General features: G+C 41.1%; 1 protein-coding gene across 10 annotated transcripts in view; it reads right to left on the reverse strand.

The window, feature by feature from the left end:
- Nucleotides 1-19,891, reverse strand: part of XRCC4 (X-ray repair cross complementing 4) — a 463,477-nt gene that overhangs the window by 238,620 nt on the left and 204,966 nt on the right. For 6 of the 10 annotated variants that reach the window (XM_056538968.1, XM_056538978.1, XM_056538930.1 and 3 more), the window contains 3 exons: nucleotides 17,711-17,877; nucleotides 15,912-16,055; nucleotides 14,553-14,641 (listed from right to left, as the gene is read on the reverse strand). In XM_056538968.1, coding sequence (XP_056394943.1) covers nucleotides 14,553-14,641; nucleotides 15,912-16,055; nucleotides 17,711-17,877 — 400 coding nt within the window. Of the gene's footprint in view, nucleotides 1-9,770; nucleotides 9,937-14,552; nucleotides 14,642-15,911; nucleotides 16,056-17,710; nucleotides 17,878-19,891 lie in introns of those variants that run through there. The other 4 variants (XM_056538935.1, XM_056538996.1, XM_056538961.1 and 1 more) reach the window with 3 other exon arrangements.

Consider the following 19,891-nt stretch of genomic DNA (forward strand, 5'->3'; position numbering starts at 1 on the left):
GTCACATTTAGGAAGCCCCTCTGGTGCCAGGACAGCAAAAAAAAAAAAGAAAAAAAAAGGCATACTATTTTAGAAACTACACCCCTTAAGGAACGTAACAAGGGGTACAGTGAGCCTTAACACCCCATAAGTGACGACTTTTCATTAAAATTGGATGTGCAAATGAAATGCAAGAAGCGCAAAAAAAAAAAAAAACTGAACTGAACAGCAAAAAGAAAAACAGATGAGCCTTAACACCTCACAGGTGTTTAATAAATGTTCAATAAAGTAGGATGTGAAAAGGAAAATTTTGATTTTGTACACTAAAATGCTGGGGTTACCCCACATTTTTCATTTTCACAAGTGGTATTAGGAGAAAATGTCACCGTAAATGTGTAAATACATCTCTTTGGAGTAGAGACATACCTCATATATGGGCATAAACAGCTCTGAGGGTGCCCACCAGGTCTCGGCGGAGCAGGAGCGCAGTCAGGGGCCTTGAGCTTCTGCTGCCTATGGAGCCAGAACAGCGGGATCCCCCCTCAAGGAGCGTTACATGGGGTAAATTACTAGCAAGGGGTACAGTGGGACGTAAAATTATAAAACAGGTTATGTTCCCAGAATGATGACCCAGAGCATAGCCAAAACTAAAAAATATGCCCACCCCAAACCCTATGCTCCGAATCATCATTCTGGGAATGTGATGTGTGTGGCCGTCCCTAACCTGTTGCCTCAAATGCGCACCCCGCTCAGGTGAAGAGAGAGCGCTGTGCATTTGAGGCAACATTAAAAAAAGCCCCCGATGATAGTGACTCAGTGACCCATGACCCATTTTTGGAAAAAATATCCCCAGAGGTCTTTTCAGGTTTTTTTTTTATAAAAGAGTTTTTGGGGCAATTTAGTGGTTTTATGGGGTTAAAACTTGTAATGTACTCTGGACTTGGTACATTGGGGTCAAATAATGGAAAATTAAAATGAAGAGGGAAAATGTAGTACTACATGGAAGTGTGATACTCCCTGAAGCAATCTTTAATGCAGAGGCCCGGATGATCAGGGCAAGTGTCACATTAAGTGGTGGTGTCCTTCCGTATCTCCCTCTTGTGACACACTCTGCATCTTTTCTGGGATCGTCCCTTCTTTCCAGTGTGGGGGACTTCACCTGGAAAGTGCTTACCTGGGACGATCCTGGCACCTATAACTTCAGTTAATTGGGAAGTCCGGCCTTCTCTTTCCCGGTCAGCAAAGATCAGGACCTTTAGGACTTCTTCTTGGAACTGAAGGTATGTCCCTGTGTTACCAGTGTTCTGGTACAGTACAAAAGAGTTGTACATGGAAACCTGTACCAAGTAGACCGCAACTTTTTTGTACCATATCCGTGTTTTCTGCATGGCCATGTATGGCTTGAAGACTTTTTACAAGAATTGGTCAAGACTAGAGGGCCTGGCTCACAATCTTCATTCTATTTAATTCCGAAGGTGTTCTATGAGGTTGAGGTCAGGGCTCTATGCGGGCCACTCCAAAACCAAACTCATCCAACCATAAACTTTATGTTCATGTTGGGAAAGAAAAGGTCCTTCCCTAAACTGTTCAAACACTTTCAGAAGCATACAATTGTTTATTGTTATTAGGCATGCTGAAGTTTTTTCTTCACTTCAATTAAGGGTCTTTTGAAAAACAACACCATAGCATTACCCCTCCTCAGAAAAACTCCTGGCATTCACCAAACAGAGATTCAACCATCAGACACCAGATAGAGAAGTGTGATTAGTCACAACACAGAAAACTTTTTACTGTTTGAGTCCAGTGGTTGCATGCTTTACACCACTCCATCCAATGCTTGACATTGTGCTTGGTGATTTAAAACTTGCATTAAGCTGCTTGGCCAATAAATCCAATGCTTTTAGAGCCATACTACACTGAATGTTTGTAAAGCCATTCTACACTGGTAGGTGCTTGATACACCTATGGCAATGGGGAATAATAAATTAAATAAATTATTTAGATCCTAATCCTTTTTCCATATAGAGTAGAAGATTTATGATAAGATAGGATTTAATGTGGTTGATGTACCTGCTAAATTACCAACTCACTATTTATATATGTACAGAGACAACTAGACGCATGCTAGGATTTCCATCTTTAGGATAAGAGTTAAAGAGTTCAAAAAAAATTCTCACTCAAACACAGATTATTAGGTTCAACGCTGACCAGAACCAGCCTTATGATCTTCACACACAGCAAAACAGTTTTACAACCCAAAGCAACTGTAATCCCTAGGCTGTCTAGCCTCTGAGTGATAAGCGTTTGTTCTCCTCACTGATCCTAGATCACACAAACCTTGGTATAGTCTTTCCTTTCCCAGACAGGCAGCACATCTTATTTAAAAGAAGAGCCCAATCAGCTGAATGCATAAATGGAATAGGCATAGTGGAGGCCCACCATTTTCCCCCAACTCCTACAAACACGCCCTATTCTACAAAACCCAATTTTTAGAGACGTGCCTTCTGGTTGTCTAAAATATAACAAGTCAGAGGCAGGAATATGCCACTCCAGCAGCTGCACTGTCACAGCATATGGATTTATTTTAAAAGTTTTTTGTGTGTTTTGTGGAGCAAATAGGAACCAATAATCCTAGACCTTCATTCTTGCTATACCTAAACACAATAAATCTGCTTAGATACAATAACATGGACAAGTCAGAGGTCACCATAGTAGCTGTCCAACATATGATTTGCACTGCTAGCATCCCCATGACTACGTTTCCCTAATAGAAGCTAGCTCAGAAATCTGTTAAATAAATACCATTCCTTGTTTCTGTATTATCATCACAAAAAGAAAATGTAGATTTTTCATACAAAGGAGAGTGATGTATTGCCTTCATTTACATAAACCACTTACCACAGTCATTCACAATATCATATTTCAAAAGAATTCTTGAAAAATCAATTAAAGTCTAACGCTGAATCCTCTGTACACGATAACGCTGATCAACATAAGAGTGCTAAAGATAGCAGCTGCTGAATACATTGATAACTGGCTAATAGCTGCCGTTTCTTATCCCAATCGTACCATCATCTGGATAATGTTATAGGTACTTACTTTGAACTCTTCCTACAATTAAACATGAATTATATATTCATACAGTACATTGGGAAAGTCTTCAGAACAGTTAACTTTATTAACATTTTGTGGCCTTCTGTTAAAAAAAAAAAAAAAAAAAAATCAAGTTTCTTTCATTCTGCACTCAATAACCAATAACAACAAACTGAAAACAGAGCGTTAGTAATAAGTATTTCTTTTCAAAAAATAAACAACAATTCCTAAGTTAAAACATGTTTGCCAGCGATTACAGCCTTGTGTCTTCCTGGGCATGATGCCACAAGGTTTGCACACCTGGAGTTGGGGATTTTCTGACATTCTTCTCTGCAGATCCTCTCAAACTCTGTTAGGTTGGATTGGGACAGTCAGTGGAAGCAATGTTTGATTGAGTTCAAGTCAGGGCTCTGACCAGGCCACGTAAGAACATTAAAGAGGTTTCCCTAAGCCACTCCTGTGTTGTCCTTGCTTTATGTTCAGGGTTATCTTAGTAGGTGAATCTTCAGCCCGGTATGACATTCAGAACACTCTAGACAAGGTTTTATTAAGAATGTCTCTGTACTGTGCTCCATCCAGCTTTTCAGCACCCCTAGAGCATGACACTGCCACCACAATGCTTCAATGTATATGTTATTGGCCAGGTGATGAGCAGTGTCTGTTTTACGGGCAAAAACATCTCATCCCCTATCCAAAGGAAAGGGGATAAGATGTCTGATCGCAAGGGGCCCGCTGCTGAGACACTACCCCCCCCCCCCCCGCGATCTCCCCCCCGCCCCCGCGGGGCTGCGTCTCCAGTTTAGGGAACCTCCGGGTTTCCGGGACTGGGGAGGTGACGTCATGCCACGCCCCCTCCATTCATGTCTATGGGGGGGGGGGGGGGGCATGATGATGGCCGTCACGCCCCCTCCCATAAACATGAATGGAGGGGGCATGGCGTGACGTCACTTCCCCAGTCCCGGAAACCCAGAGGTTTCAAAAACTGGAGACGCAGCCCCCCCATTGAATGCGGGTGCTGCAGGGAGATCACGGGTAGGGATCGACCAATATCGTTTTTTTAGGGCTGATACCGATAACCGGTGGAGGTTAGGGCCGATAGCCGATAACTTATACCAATATTCCGGTATAAGTTATCGGCTATTTATCCCCCCTCGACACCGCTGCAGATCATTGATTTAAAGCGGGCGCTTTAAATCAATGCACTCCAGTGGCTTTTGCGGTGCCATAGGCCGCCGCCACCCGCTTTTCTCCCCCTACCTGTCAGGGTGGTCCGGGCCATCCATCTTTCCTGTAGTGTCCGGCGGCATTCCGGGTGGAGGGTGAACTGGTCCGGGCTGTCCTTCTCCGGGGGTCATCTTCTCCACTCCGGGCAGGCTCCGGCCTAGTACGCTGCATAGACGCCGCTGCGCAGTGATGCCCGTGCGCAGCGACGCACCTGACGTCACGGCGTAGCGGTGTCTATACAGCTACTAGGCCGGAGCCTGCCCGGAGTGGAGAAGATGACGGCCGGAGAAGGACAGCCCGAACCAGTTCACCCTCCACCCGGAATGCCCCCGGACACTACAGGAAGGATGGATGGCCCGGACCACCCCCATTACGGGTAAGTTTAATTTTTTTATTGACTCGGAGGGTGGGGGAGGGGCCCGACCGGTATAGCGGTATGGGCAAAAATCCATACCGGTATACCACCCAGCACTACGATGGGGGGTACGACGCGGTGTGGTGGGTCGGGGGGGCGGTGCGGCAGGTCGGGGGGGGGGGGGGGGCGGTCGCGGTGCGGTGCGGTGGGAGTGGTGCGGTGCGCGGGGCATTATCAGCTTATCGGCAAGGTAATTGCTGATACTGATAATGCCCAAAGTAGTGATTATCGGCCGATAATATCAGCCATACCGATAATTGGTCGATCCCTAATCACGGAGGTCCCAGCAGCGGGCCCCTCGCGATCAGACATCTTATCCCCTATCCTTTGAATAGGGGACAAGATGTTTTTTGCCAGGAATACCCCCTTTAAACTTTTTATCACATGAGAAAAAGTTTTTTTTTCCCAGCCAGAGTACTTCACGTTTCTTTTTTTTTTTTCTTTTTTTATCAACTCCAGGTGGGCTTTCATGTGTCTTTTACTGAGGAGAAACTTTTTTCTGACCACTGTACCACAAAGCCTAGATTGATGTGATGTAGTTGATCTTCTAAAAGTTTTGCCTATCTGCACACAGGATATTTAGAGCTCAGCCAGACTGACCATTGGGTTCTTGGTCACCTCTCTTACCAAGGCCATTTTCTCCCAATTATTTAGTTTAGTAGGATAACCAGCTATATGAAAAGTCCTGGCTGCTCCAAGCTTTTTTCATTTAAAAATTATGGGGGCAACTGTGCGGGAATTTTTGTACCTTTATCCAGATCTGTGCCTCCAAACAATCCGCAATCCCCAAAATTGGTCAAAGCATGGGATATTGGTAAAACCTAAATTTGAAACCAAACCCTGTAGATCTGTGAAGGGCCTCAACCTTCTTAAAACTTCAATACTTTATTATTTTACAGTATCAGTGTGTCTGTAGTACACACTTCATTAAAGGCACTTATGGCCTGTAGAACAGTAGCTAGTAAAACATACTAGCTACTAGCCACCCCTACATGTATCATAGCACCAGCCACGTCATGAGGGATGCAAAGTCTAATGACAGGCAGAATATAGATTATTTGACACAGTCCTAACATCAATATCTGAGGAGAGGGATTTAGGAGTAATTATTTCAGAAGACTTAAAGATAGGAAGACAATGTAATATAGCAGCAGGAAACACTAGCAGAATGCTTGGATGTATAGGGAGAGGTATAAGCTGTAGAAAGAGAGAAGTGCTCATGCCACTGTACAGAACACTGGTGAGACCTCATTTGGAGTATTGTGCGCAGTACTGGAGGCCATATCTCCAGAAGGATATGGATACTCTAGAGAGAGTTCAAAGAAGAGCTACTAAACTAGTACATGGATTGCAGGGTAAAACTTACCAGGAAAGGTTAAAGGACCTTAACATGTATAGCTTGGAAGAAAGAAGAGACAGAGGGGATATGATAGAGACTTTTAAATACATAAAGGGAATCAACACGGTAAAGGAGGAGAGCATATTTAAAAGAAGAAAAACTACCACAAGAGGACATTGTTTTAAATTAGAGGGGCAAAGGTTTCTGCAGTAATATCAGGAAGTATTACTTTACTGAGAGAGTAGTGGATGCATGGAATAGCCTTCCTGCAGAAGTGGTCACTGCAAATACAGTGAAGGAGTTTAAACATGCATGGGATAAACATAAGGCTATCCTTCATATAAGATAGGGCCAGGGAATATTCATAGTATTCAGATTATTGGGAAGACTAGATGGGCCAAATGGTTCTTATCTGCCGACACATTCTATGTTTCTATGTTTGGTTGATTAAATAGGAAAGTTAGTTGCAACCAATGGGTTTCATGTAAAGCTCTCTATGAAAATCTGCTTGTATCACTCACATACACTAACGGATATACTATTTCTTCACTACTTTACTAATGAAAATATTAAGTAAAAAAAAAAATCAAAAACAGTAGGCCATAAAACTGTACATGAGCAGTGAGGATTGGATTGAGGAAGCTTAGGGGTAATGCCCCATAAGTAAGCATATACAGAAATGTATGTGATAGTTAAGTACCTGTCATCAAACCATATTTTTTAAACTAACTCAGGTTATATTCCCTAACTACTGCTAACACCCCTCCTGCAAAATTTCTCCCAGAAGGAGAAAATGGGTGTTTCCCAGCAGGCGCAACATCACTGAAGCCCCGCACGCACTTCCTGAGTTTGGTCTCCTGCCAGGCTGGGAGGAGACCAAACTAACTGTTTGACTTGCAGCAGGGAACAGAAGAGAGACACCTTGTGGCCATTCTTTGAATCACATTAAAAACATATAAAGGTTGAGAATTTTAACAGCAAATAAATAGCAAAGTGTCTTATAATTACATAAGGAACAATATATTAAAAGTTTAGTTTGGTGACAGGTACTCCTTAAAAAAAAGTCCAAGATCAAAATTTTGTCAGGTTCAATTGCTTCAAAAAGTATCATTTTGCCTATGATGATTTCAGAAATTTACCTTCAAGACCAAGGTTTGGTTGTAAGAAATGGCAAATCACAAGGTTGTATTAATAGCATACATTATGAGATTTATATTGGCCAAATGTATGGCAAGAATATTAATTGAAGCTGGAGAATCCTAGTAAAAATGGTAAAAATCCCTGTTGCATGTGTGATACATCATCAGTATTCTCAGTATGAAAAATGTGTGCTGGTCAGAGGGTAAGAACAAATTTGGTATCAACAAGAAATTTTTTTTAAGAAAGTTGCACTAAGTTTTAGGGTCCAATTATCATTCATCTTCAGACACCATGATATTCAGCTTGCAGCCTGCTCCTCGGTTCAGATTCTTCTCAAGTGGGTTTGTTTTACCAGGGGTAGATGCTGGTTGTGTAGTCTGTATGTTTTGGAATCTAGAGTATTTTTGTGGGAGCTCTGCACTTATACGGAAAAAAAAAAACTCCCATGTATCTGCTTTCCTCTCTATTTACAGCCTGTGTGATCTGCTCTTCGAAGATTAACCCCCCTCTCTCATCTGAGCTCCTGTATACAACCTCTTCCTCCTCCCTGCTGCGAACAGGAAGAGAAGGGAAAGACCAGAAATCTATCTTATTTTTCTTACCTCTAAAAGGATAAAGCCCTTTTACACAGACTGATGCTCCTCTGATAACAAGTGCCTAAACAAGGCTTAATAATTTGTGTGGCCCTTTAAATTTATCACTGTTGGCTGCACATCCCCAGTTTGCACATGTATGTTTGGTCGTTCGGTGGCTGGTTCATACTACGGAATTTCCGAATGGAATTACTGCTATATTCTCCCACTGTGACTGCACCTACCAACGTAAAGCAGCATTGTTTCAAGCAGTTAAGTTAAAGCTCATAGCCGCACCGTTACTGACTAAACACTGAAAAGTTGACTCACTTCCTCTTGCTCAAAACTATGAAATCAGGAGAAAATGCAGAGGGTGGCCAGTAATCAATGACATTTCTGTTAAAATAATTTGTATATAGTTGAGCTTCTAGCCAAAAGTACTGCAATGAATGGCAAGCTTCAAAAATTATCTGGTCCAAGTACAGCATTCAAACAAGCTGTCTGCTGAGGCTTGATGAAAAACAACCAGCCTCCGAGTACTAAGTATAGATACCGTATTTTTTGCCATATAAGACGCACTTATATGCGTCTTATATGGCAAATACCTGTCCTATCGTGGCGGTCCCTGGGGCCATCAACGGCCGGGACCCGCGGCTAATACAGGACATCACCGATCGCGGTGATGCCTTGTATTAACCCTTCAGACGCGGCGATCAAAGCTGACCGCCGCGTCTGAAGCGAAAATAACACTAATTCGGCTGTTCCGTTGGGCTGTTCGGGACCGTTGTGGTGAAATCGCAGCGTCCCGAACAGCTTACAGGACACCGGGAGGAACCTTACCTGCCTCCTCGGTGTCTAATCCATTCCAGGATCCCCTGCATGGCCGGCACTCTCCTTCGTCGTCATCACGGCGTCGCGCACGCCGTCCCGTCATCCAATAGGAGCGGTGTGCGTAGCGACCTGATGGCGGCGACGGAGAGCGAGGATGCCGGGCAGCAGAGACATTCCGAAGTGACGGGTACACCCCGGGGACGCAGTGACAGCGATGGAGGGCGACATCCAGTGCAGCGGTGACGGGCGGTGACGGGTCCGGAGCGGCGGGGACACGTGAGTACTACCTCCTATACCAGTGGTGTTCAACCTGCGGACCTTCAGATGGTGCAAAACTACAACTCCCAGCATGCCCGGAAAGCCAACGGCTGTCCGGACATGCTGGGAGTTGTAGTTTTGCAACATTTAAAAGTCCGCAGGTTGAAGATCACTGTCCTATACTTTACATTGTATTTGGTTCAGAATCTTTATTTTCCAGATTTTTATTCTATAAAATTAGGTGCGTCTTATATGCTGGAGCATCTTATATGACGAAAAATACGGTAACTATCAAGGGCCAAACTAACTGCAAAAGGTATTCATTTTGTTTACTATTGTATTAAGCAAATTCTAGTGCAAAATATAAAACGTGAATCAAAAAATAAACATTACAAATGTAGTAGAGCTGGATTTTTAAGGTACAGCAAGATGTATTTTCTGGTGTGTTATGTATAATTTTACATTGGGTTACAGGTTATCCTATCATGATGCACCTACAGTCTGGCACCAAACAATTACGTAACCAACTAAGTGTTTCATCTGCATTTTTTTCACTCCTTACATGTGATCATAACAGTTTTTTCTTGCTTAGGCTAAATTTCATGTCAGAGCAGCAGTTTGTGCTGCAGAGCTGCTCATCTTTCGTTAAGCAGAAATTGCAATTACAGACAGAGATTTTTAATAAATGTCTTTCATTAACCAGTTATAGAAATCCGCAAATGACTACACAACTTACTGCTCTCTCTTTCCATACACAGTACTGTATGTTACTTTTGTATAAGTCACTCTTCTATTACATGAATTATGACTATAAAATAGATGGGCAGATATTTAAGTTACTTGTTCCACTGACTAGAAAAAAAAGTAGTACTGTTTAAATCATTATTTACATTTTTTTTTAATCAACAAAAATAAGCATTTCAATTTATTTAATCAATAATTATCCAATCTGTCTGATTTAGCATGGGAAGCAATAGCAATATTTCTGTTTCCCATATGAGTACGATATTCCATCACTTGCTCATTGTGGGTGTTAACAGACCCCGTCTGCATCTTCTTCATACAGTGCCACACCTTCCTAGGCACTGTGCAAAAAAACATAATTCGTATGCCAGGTTTCATAGTCAAATATCTCTAATGACTGTTGTACATTTACTTTGGGGATTTTAAGGTTTGTTAATGTCTGTCTGAGTAAAAATACAGGCTATGGAATAATTTAGGAAGAAAATTCATTCCCAACAGATTTTAATTCTGCTTTATAGTTTAACAATAAATTCAGCAAAAAGGTTATGTTGAAAATGTTTTAGCATTACTGTTGGGTGGCCTAAACTAGGGCATCTTGCCGTGGCTACCATCTTTCCTAATATAATTGGCAAGTGACAACGCAGTTCTATATAATAAAGGCATGGTTGTCAACGTCCTTTTTGTAGGGAAAAAAAATAGACATTAAAAGTTCTGTAATGAATGCTCATAGATAATATATGCCTATATCTCAAAATATTAATATAAAACACTGTGAACTATACAATAAATATAACTGCAATCACAATGACCTGCGCATACATATTTTTTACAAGACATATTGGACAAAAGTCATTAACTTTTATGGACTGTGCAGCTTGAATTTACAGACGACTGGAAAACCTCAGGTGGAGATCAACATTATAGCTAAACCAAGAATGAGACAATGCTATCCATACTGACATGAAATGACACTCTAAAGGGGTTATCTTCTTGTGGGATTATCACACCCAGCTGTGATATTGTGAGGCCACTTTCAAGTCAAAGTCATCATGGGGAGATGAAAGGTTTGGAATTTTAGATTACTGGTGTAATCTCACTGACAGCTCTAATGAAATACCGTAAATACTATAAAACATGTTTTTTTATGGAAAACACAAAAAATTTCTAAATTGAAAAAGTCCAGGCTACTTTCAAGTCAATGTAAAAGTGAGGAGATAAAAAACAAAAATAATATTAACACTGAAACTAAAAATAACATCTTTTAAAACAATGTGTGAAAAATATTCCAGTAGAAAAAAAATAAACAGTATAATAAACTCAATATATATATATATATATATATATATATATATATATATATATATATACATTATATTATTATAAAAAATTTTTTTTATAAGAAAACATTATTAAGTTCTCTTTTATTAGGTAGTCCATGTTTACAGTCCCTTTTTGGGGTTTCTAAATTATACATTTAGGCTACAGGGACTGAATGATAGGTTTAATCTCCTGCTGGAGACTAGAAATGTACATGTACGCAGCTCAAAATAGTGTCATTTTTAAAGGGAACATGTTGGCTCTGAATCATGTGGCGCTGCAGACATATTGTAAAAGTAGAAATAAACTAAATGATGCCTTTGTCTTGCCAGTTGATGATTCATAAAGTTATAGATCTGTTCTAAGTGTCCAGCAGGTGGTGCCTAGCTGCTGAAGTGCCCCAGCTAGGCACCCCTGCTCACTCCCCCTCCCTGGATTGGTATACAATACTTGGCTAACAGCTCTGAGCCCTGGACGGATATCCCACACATGTGGGGTGCATATCAATAGAAACACGCACTGTGCATTTCCCTGTTGTAAGCAGCAGCCTCATCGACTCAATTGTCACTTTCACTATCAGAGGTCACACAGAAAGAGAGATTCCCTGCAGTGAGCATTGGTCTTAGTGACTATTTCTATTCATGTCGCAGGTGTGATGATGTACAAAAATGAATCTATATAAAAATAAAATTGGATGACATCAGATGCTATATGTACTAAATTATGATTTCACAATCTGACTCTGGGGCAGAGGAAGACAACTGTTTGCAGCTATTACAACCAATGTCTGGTACAAGGGCAGAAGCAGCATTCAGTATTTTCTGGAGAGCATATGAAGCATTGCCATTTGTGGCAACTGCACTAAAACAAGCATATCCTGCTACAATGTTCATACAGGCAGAGCAGGAAGAATTTAAGTGCATTCAGTAGGCAGCTCACTTTAAAAAATCTAACAACATGCCTAAAAATAAATACATTAGTCCCTTACACACGTTTGTTTGATTAATAAAACTAGAACAAGACAGATGACGGATTTCTTGCATAATTAAATCTAAGGCGTAGTGTATAAATGTGACAAAACACAGTGAAATGAAATAACTCTTTCCACTGTTCAGCAGATGATCAACAGTTCGGTATTGGCACACTTTCACTTGCTGACCTGCCTTGGAAATGTTTAAAGCATTTCTAGACAACTTACACAAATTCTTTCCAGCATGAATAAGTTGTAGTAACAGTTTAAAAAGGAAGCAGGTGTACAGCTATATTTGTATCTCTCATCAGGGTTCACGGTTTACAGATGACCAGCTTTTCCTGGTATAGTACTGCATCGCATTGCACAAGAGAGATTTCACATCCCTAAACCTTGGATGTATCAGCACTATTATACTACACTTCTCAAATAAAGGGAACACTAAGATAACACATCCTAGATCGGAATTAATGAACTAATCGTATGAAATACTTCCGTCTTTACATAGTTGAATGTGCTGACAACAAAATCACACAAAAATTATCAATGGAAATTTAATTTATCAACCCATGGAGGTCTGGATATTGAGTCACACTGAAAACCTTAGTGGAAAACCTCACTACAGGCTGATCCAACTTTGATGTCCTTAAAACAAGTCAAAATGAGGCTCAGTCGCTTGTGTGGCCGTACGACCTCTCTACAATGCCTGGGCATGCTCCTGGTGAGGTGGCGGATGGTCTCCTTAGGGATGTCCTCCCAGACCTGGACTAAAGCATCCGCCAACTCCTGGACAGTCTGTGGTGCAACGTGGCATTGGTGGATGGAGCTAGACATGATGTGCTAAATCGGATTCAGGTCTGGGGAACAGGTGGGCCAGTCCATAGCATCAATGCCTCCTTTTGTAGGAACTGCTGACACACTCCAACCACATGAGGTCTAGCATTGTCTTGCATTAGGAAGAACCCAGGGCCAATCGCACCAGCATATGGTCTCACAAGGGGTCTGAGGATCTCGGTACCTAATGGCAGTCAGGCAAACTCTGGCAGGCACATGGAGGGCTGTGCAGCCCCCTAAGAAATGCCACCCCACATCATTACTGGCCCACTGCCAAACCGGTCATGCTGGAAAATGTCGCAGGCAGCAAAACATTCTCCACGGCATCTCCAGACTGTCACATGTGCTCAGTGTGAACCAGCTTTCATCTGTGAAGAGCACAGGGCACCAGTGGCAAATTTGCCAATCTTGGTGTTCTCTGGCAAAAGCCAAACGTCCTGCATGGTGTTGGGATGTAAGCACAACCCCCAGCTGTGGACATCGGGCACTCATACCACCCTCATGGAGTCTGTTTCTGACCGTTTGAGTGGACACATACACATTTGTGGCCTGCTGGAGGTCATTTTGCAGGGCTCTGGCAGTGCTCCTCCTGCTCCTCCTTGCACAAAGGAGGAGGTAGCGGTCCTGCTGCTGGGTTGTTGCCCTCCTACAGCCCACTCCACGTCTCCTGATGTACTGGTATGTCTCTTTGTAGCGCCTCCATGCTCTGGACACTATGCTGCCAGACACAGAAAACCTTCTTGCCACAGGTCCCATTGATGTGCCATCCTGGATGATCTGCCCTACTCGAGCCCCTTGTGTCGGTTGTAGACTCCGTCTCATGCTACCACTAGAGTGAAAGCACCGCCAGCATTAAAAAGTGACCAAAACATCAGCCAGGAAGCATTGGAACTGAGAAGTGGTATGTGGTCACCACCAGCAGAACAACTCATTTATTGGGCATGTCCTGCTAATTGCCTATAATTTCCACCTGTTGTCTGTTCCATTTGCACAACAGCATGTGAAATTGATTGTCAATCAGTGTTGCTTCCTGAGTGGACAGTCTGATTTCACAGAAGTGTGACTTAGAGTAACATTGTGTTGTTTAAGTGTTCCCTTTATTTTTTTGAGCAGTGTATTTTACAGGATATAGTTATCTTTAAAGTTCCTATAGAGGTGGAAAACTAAGTCATGAGCTCTCTATATGAGTAAACCATTAAACCTGGAAAATCAACATTGTGCATAGGCTCTTAAAAATACTTTGCTGTTATGTTCTATTAAGGTCTATAAGTCCACAAATCTGGACAATATTATTTCTTTTTCTGAAGGCCCTTCTGTTCCCTAGAAATCAGTTCAGTTTCTTAGGCTACTGAGTGCCAAGGGGCCAGTCACCACTCACCAGATCAGAGGGGAGAGAGCGGCTGTGATCACCCCCTTTGCTATAAATGCCTCATTTATATATTAGGCTGAAAAAGTAATGGGGCTGATAGCTAGGATACAGCTAGGATTCTCGTATGGGCAATGTCTGACATGACATATAGACATTTTAAAAGTTTTTATCAGTTGGGATCTATGGGGTTTAGACCCTGAACGATAACTAAAACAAACTGGGAGGACTGTTTGTTCCACATGACAGAAATATACTCCTAATGTAAGTCTATGTGACCGACTTGGTTACACGCACAGAGAAAGGCAAGCTAATGGTCAGTTTCTACCATGTGATTGGCTAAATAGCTAATGTGCTACCAAGCAATTTAACAGGTGTACCTAATAAAAATGAGTGTACATTTTGCTTTTTTTTTTGTCAGTTGCATTTGAAATATCATCATTATAATATTAACTAGTTTTTTCTCATACCAGCTTCCTCTTTAACCTCTGAGCTTTCCTCATCTGTTGAGCCATTGTAATCCGCAACAGGGAGAGTATCAAATGGAATAGAACTGCTGCTGTCAAAATAAAATAAAAATAAAATATTGGGATTCATCTAATAAAATAATTTCCAGGATTAAAAACAAAACCAAAAAAACATTGCTGTTGTCTTCCAAAAACAGTGCCACATTTGCCCTCAGTTTGTGTGGTATTACAACTTGACTCCATTTACTTCAATGTAACTAAGCTGTAATACCACATTCGAACGCAGGACAGGAGTGGTGCAGTTTTGGAAATTGTGGTTTAAGAATGTGATGGGCGTTTTAAATTTGGGAATGCAACTAAAAGCATGCCCACTTTTAATCAATCACAAGGTTCAATGCTCTACAGTGTATACTTAGTAAATGTTGCCTACTCTCTGCCTTGAAGGTTCCATTTGGTGCCTCTACTGCAGGTTGAGTCAAAAATACCGAACAAATAAGCATTTATCATTGTGTGTACACCTTTTTTCCCGTCTACATTTGGAGTTATTTTGGCCCTAGTGTCTCTTTTTTGCGCCTTTTATGCACCTTTTTGTTTACACATTTTTGCTGATTTTGAATAACAATCCACTGATTTCAAGTCTACACGGGATATTGAAGGGTTTTATCAACTGCACCATTCGTCCATTGGCGCAAAAAATGGCGCAAAACCACCAAAAATTCTCTAAACTACACCAGCCCAGACTTAGCTTTTTTGTGTGAAGAGTGAAATTTCAGAAAATGTGACCTGCACAAAATTTCTTAAATGCTCTGCGATCAGTCAATAAATGTGGTGCTCCTACACATTACCAGCACACTAAAAAAAGGGAAGAATTTTTTTTCACTTAGGCTCCTTTCACACTACCGTTTTCGCCCGGTAGGCGACGTCCGTTAGGAAGATAGCGAGGGAAAAATTTGTGCATGACACGTCTTTTCTCCCGCTATCTTCGGCCGCAATAACAGGAGTTATAATGGACGTTAGAAAAACCCCATTCAAGTGAATGGGATCCTCTTTGCCCGTTATAACTCCCGTTAGGCTCTGTTACAGTAACAGACGTTAAAGGCAGACAAAAAAAAAAGAGCCATTAATGTTCGTTTGTAACGGAGCCTCTTCACTAGCATGAAAGAAGCCTTACACTTAGACTGATAAATGCCTCCCTATATTTTCTTATTAAATGCCGGATGAGGAATCAGTCTACACTATTTCTGTTGTATTACTCCAGTAAAGAACATAGCAAACAACTCCCCACAGTGTAACCAATATTTGTAGAACTTAAAAAAAAACTAGTTGAGAAACAGAAAATCTACAACAGACTTAAGCACATACCTTTTCTCTGACACCTTTTTTTCAGTCTGTGACAACTTTTGATTCAGACTTCTAATTTTAGCTTTCTTCTCATTTAGCACTAAGGTAAATCGAGTATAAAGATCTCGCTCCAGATCCTCCTTACTTTTCACAAATTTCTCAAGCCTGAAAAATACCAAACATGTATCAAAGGGTTTGTGGGCTGATTACAATTCTTTCATTAAAAGGGCTCACAAAAAAATAGGGTTGCCACATGATGTTCCAGTATTGTTCAGCATATACATTAGATGAATGTTGTTGATGTTGCTATGATCTCTTGTTGCTCCTTCCTGTTTAAGTGTTTTTGTGATTTTTTTTTACATTTTTTAACTACGGTATATGTATTTTTTTGCATTTTAATGTAATAAAGATGAATTCTTAATCAAATGTATGTGCATATAACTTCTGCAGTACCTGTTTATTGTAGGATTTGTATGTTATTACATTGAAGCACTTCCTTGAAATTATCTGTAGGCTCAAGGTTTGGTTACTAATGATGAACAAATATACCGATTTCGCTAGGACCAGCCTACCATGTAATGTGTATGGTTGCATTCTGACAGAAGATTTTAGGGAAGGGAAGGATCAGGCAGTTGGCATGGCATGGCATGTCCAATCCTTTTATTCTCATAAGAGTTAACCAGATGTGTGTGGAAGCAGCTTTCTCCAGGGGTGTAAGGAAACAAAACTGTAAGTGTACAAGCATTTGGTCAACCACTACGTAAAATAAAATACCAGCTTAAAGGGGTATTCCAGAGGGAAAAAAAAATGTTTCAAATCAACTGGCTCCAGAAAGTTATACAGAATTGTAAATTACTTATATTTAAAAATCTTAATCCTTCCAGTACTTATCGGCTGCTGTATAATCCAGGGGAAGTTGTGTAGTTCTCTTCAGTCTGACCACACTGCTCTCTGCTGACACCTATGTCCGTGTCAGGAACTGTATAAAGAAGGGGAAAAAAAATTGCCAAAGCAAACCTCTCCTGCTCCGAACAGCTCCCGATACTGACAAATGTGGCAGCAGAGAGCCTTGTGGTCAGACTGGAAAGAACTACAAAACTCCCTCTGTAGTATACAGCAGCTGATAAGTAATGGAAGGATTAAGATTTTTAAATAGAAGTCATTTACAAATCTGTTTAACTTTCGGGCACCAGTTGTTTTGAATTTTTTTTCTCCAGAGTACCCTTTTAAGTGTCTAGTTTCCATGCAATGCCACCACAAGAGAAATGGTGGTACTGGTTGTTTAAAGAATTAATGTTATTTAAAACATTTTTTACAAGTCACGCAGACAAATTTTAGTCTCAGAGCAAAGATAGCTATAAATCTCTAGAATGCTTGGTTCTTAGTCCATCTCATTGTAGGAGACAGGCTTTATATATAATTCTATAGCTGCTTTTCCCCGCACTATCACGAGATGAGCGGAGGGTTTTAGCAGTGCTAATTGAGAAAGGTCCTAAATGACAGTCCCCACTAACATCTCAGTATTCCTTTCTTTGGATTTTGCTTAAATGTATTGCACACGCAATATAGGCAATAAAAAGACACATACTAGCTCTGACAAAAAAAAAATATATATATAACTAATCAGATTCTAGCTCTCATCTTTCTAGATTAGGTCAGTAAAGGGAAATTGTAATAATATTAGCTGCTAGGAATGCTTTTTTTTTCTTAAAAGTTACAAACCATGCACTTAGTCTGCTGAATCCTGCCTAGTGGACTATAACAACACACAGCACATCCTGCACTAGCACTACATAGAAGTGCATGTTACAAACTCTTACTGTTTATGCATGTCGTCCCAGTCCTGCCGTAGCCTTTCATTCTCCTTCAGCAGATATTCATTTCTACTATGTAATTCTGTTGCACAGTTCAAGCAATAATTAATAAACTCCTTGATTATTTCGGCCGGGTCTGAGGCATTAGTGAGTCTGAGCGATCCAAGTTTAAACTGTTAAGACAATGAGATATAGAAGTATAGTCACACTGAGGGTCTAAACATTTAGAACACATATACAAAAATGTTTGCAACTATACACAATATAACCAAACTGACTTGGTCTGTAGCTACATTATTAGACAGAAATATTTTAGGTTGCATTGACTGTAGCAAGGTCCCTGGGGTCCTGGTTAAAATAAGGATAAAATCTGTATATTCTGATAGATTAACGTGTGTGTGTGTCTGATATAGAGAAATACAGATTGTGAGACCCCTACGGAACTTTGCAAAATAAAAGCAACATGAATGATACAAATAATATAAGTCATCTGTTGGAGTTTAGCCAAGTAGAGATGGGCGAAACAGCATTAAAGTGGTACTCCTGCGCTTAGACATCTTATCCGCTATCCAAAGGATAGGGGATAAGATGCCTGATCGCGGGGGTTTTGCCGCTGTGGACCCCCGTGGTCTTGCATGCCGCACCCCATTATAATCAGTCCCCGGAGTCCCCGTTTTCGCTCCTGGTCTGATTACTGTCTATCATGGGGCCGGAGCATTGTGTTGTCACGCCTCCTCCTATAGGCTTGCATTGAGGGGGCGGAACATGACGTCACACGGGGGCAGAGCCGTGACGTCACAATGCTCCAGCCCACTGATCGACAGTAATCAGACGAACACGCTCCGGGGACTGATTATAATGAGGTGCGGCGTGCAAGATCACGGGGGTCCCCAGTGGTGGGACCCCCACGATCAGGCATCTTATCCCTATCCTTTGGATAGGGGATAAGATGTCTAAGTGCAGGAGTACCCCTTTAAACAGCAGTCAAAGACAGTAGCACAGTTCAAATGTAGGGCTTCTCCTGCTCTTTATTGACAAAACACCATACAGAGCAATGTTTACTCTAGCACAAAAAATAAACAAAACCTGCTTATCCAAGTAGTAGCTGTACATGTTAAAGGGGTATTCCAGGCCAAAACTATTTTTTATATATCAACTAGCTCCGGAAAGTTAAACAGATTTGTAAATTACTTCTATTAAAAAATCTTAATCCTTCCAATAGTTATTAGCTTCTGAAGTTGAGTTGTTGTTTTCTTGCTAACTGCTCTCTGATGACTCACATCCTGGGAGCTGTGCAGTTCCTATGGGGATATTCTCCCATCATGCACAGCTCCCGGAACGTGACATTATCATTGAGCAGTTAGACAGAAAACTTCAGAAGCTAATAACTATTGGAAGGATTAAGATTTTTTTAATAGAAGTAATTTACAAATTTGTTTAACTTTCCGAGGCCAGTTGATATATATAAAAAAAATGTTTTGCCTGGAATACCCCCTTTAACCATGTGAAGCCACCAAAAAAAAAAAAAAAAATTATGTGTTACCTAACACAAATTGCAATTGTCCCAGGAGAGGATTACAGACCTCAAGTTCCTCACAGCCTCTCCATGCAGACTGACCCTCACCTAGTATTAAGGTCCAGTGACGAGCTGTCTCCAGCACCTGTGCTGATCTGGGCTAGTCTGAGAAGGCCTGATGACAGGACTTACCAAAATTCCTAGCAAGATAAGTCACAACATTTTATCTATTTCCTGGATTTCCCATATCTCACACTCCTTTCCCTGGATGGGATATGCACTTCTTAAAAAATGGTATTCACATATGACAGGTACCGTGGGAAATATATTGGCCCTTCAATTACTATTTCTGTCACTGTCTAACACACCTGATAAGTAGACTTTAACATCCCATTCTACCTTTATTAAGGAGCATGGGCACCAAAGCAACACTGTTGCTCTGCTGGAGTGCTGGGTTAAAAGCGGATCAGGGTAGCATATAAAAAAAAAAAACAAATATATATATATATATATATATATATATATATATATATATATATATATATAGAGAGAAGAGAGAGAGAGAGAGGAAGAGAGATGATGAGAGGAGAGAGTGAGAGCGGAGAGGAGAGAGAGATGAGAGAGAGAGAGAGAGAGAGAGAGAAGAGAGAGAGGAGAGAGAGGAGAGAGAG

This window comes from Hyla sarda, chromosome 1, assembly GCF_029499605.1.
Source record: "Hyla sarda isolate aHylSar1 chromosome 1, aHylSar1.hap1, whole genome shotgun sequence".
In the NCBI taxonomy this organism is placed as follows: Eukaryota; Metazoa; Chordata; class Amphibia; order Anura; family Hylidae; genus Hyla; species Hyla sarda.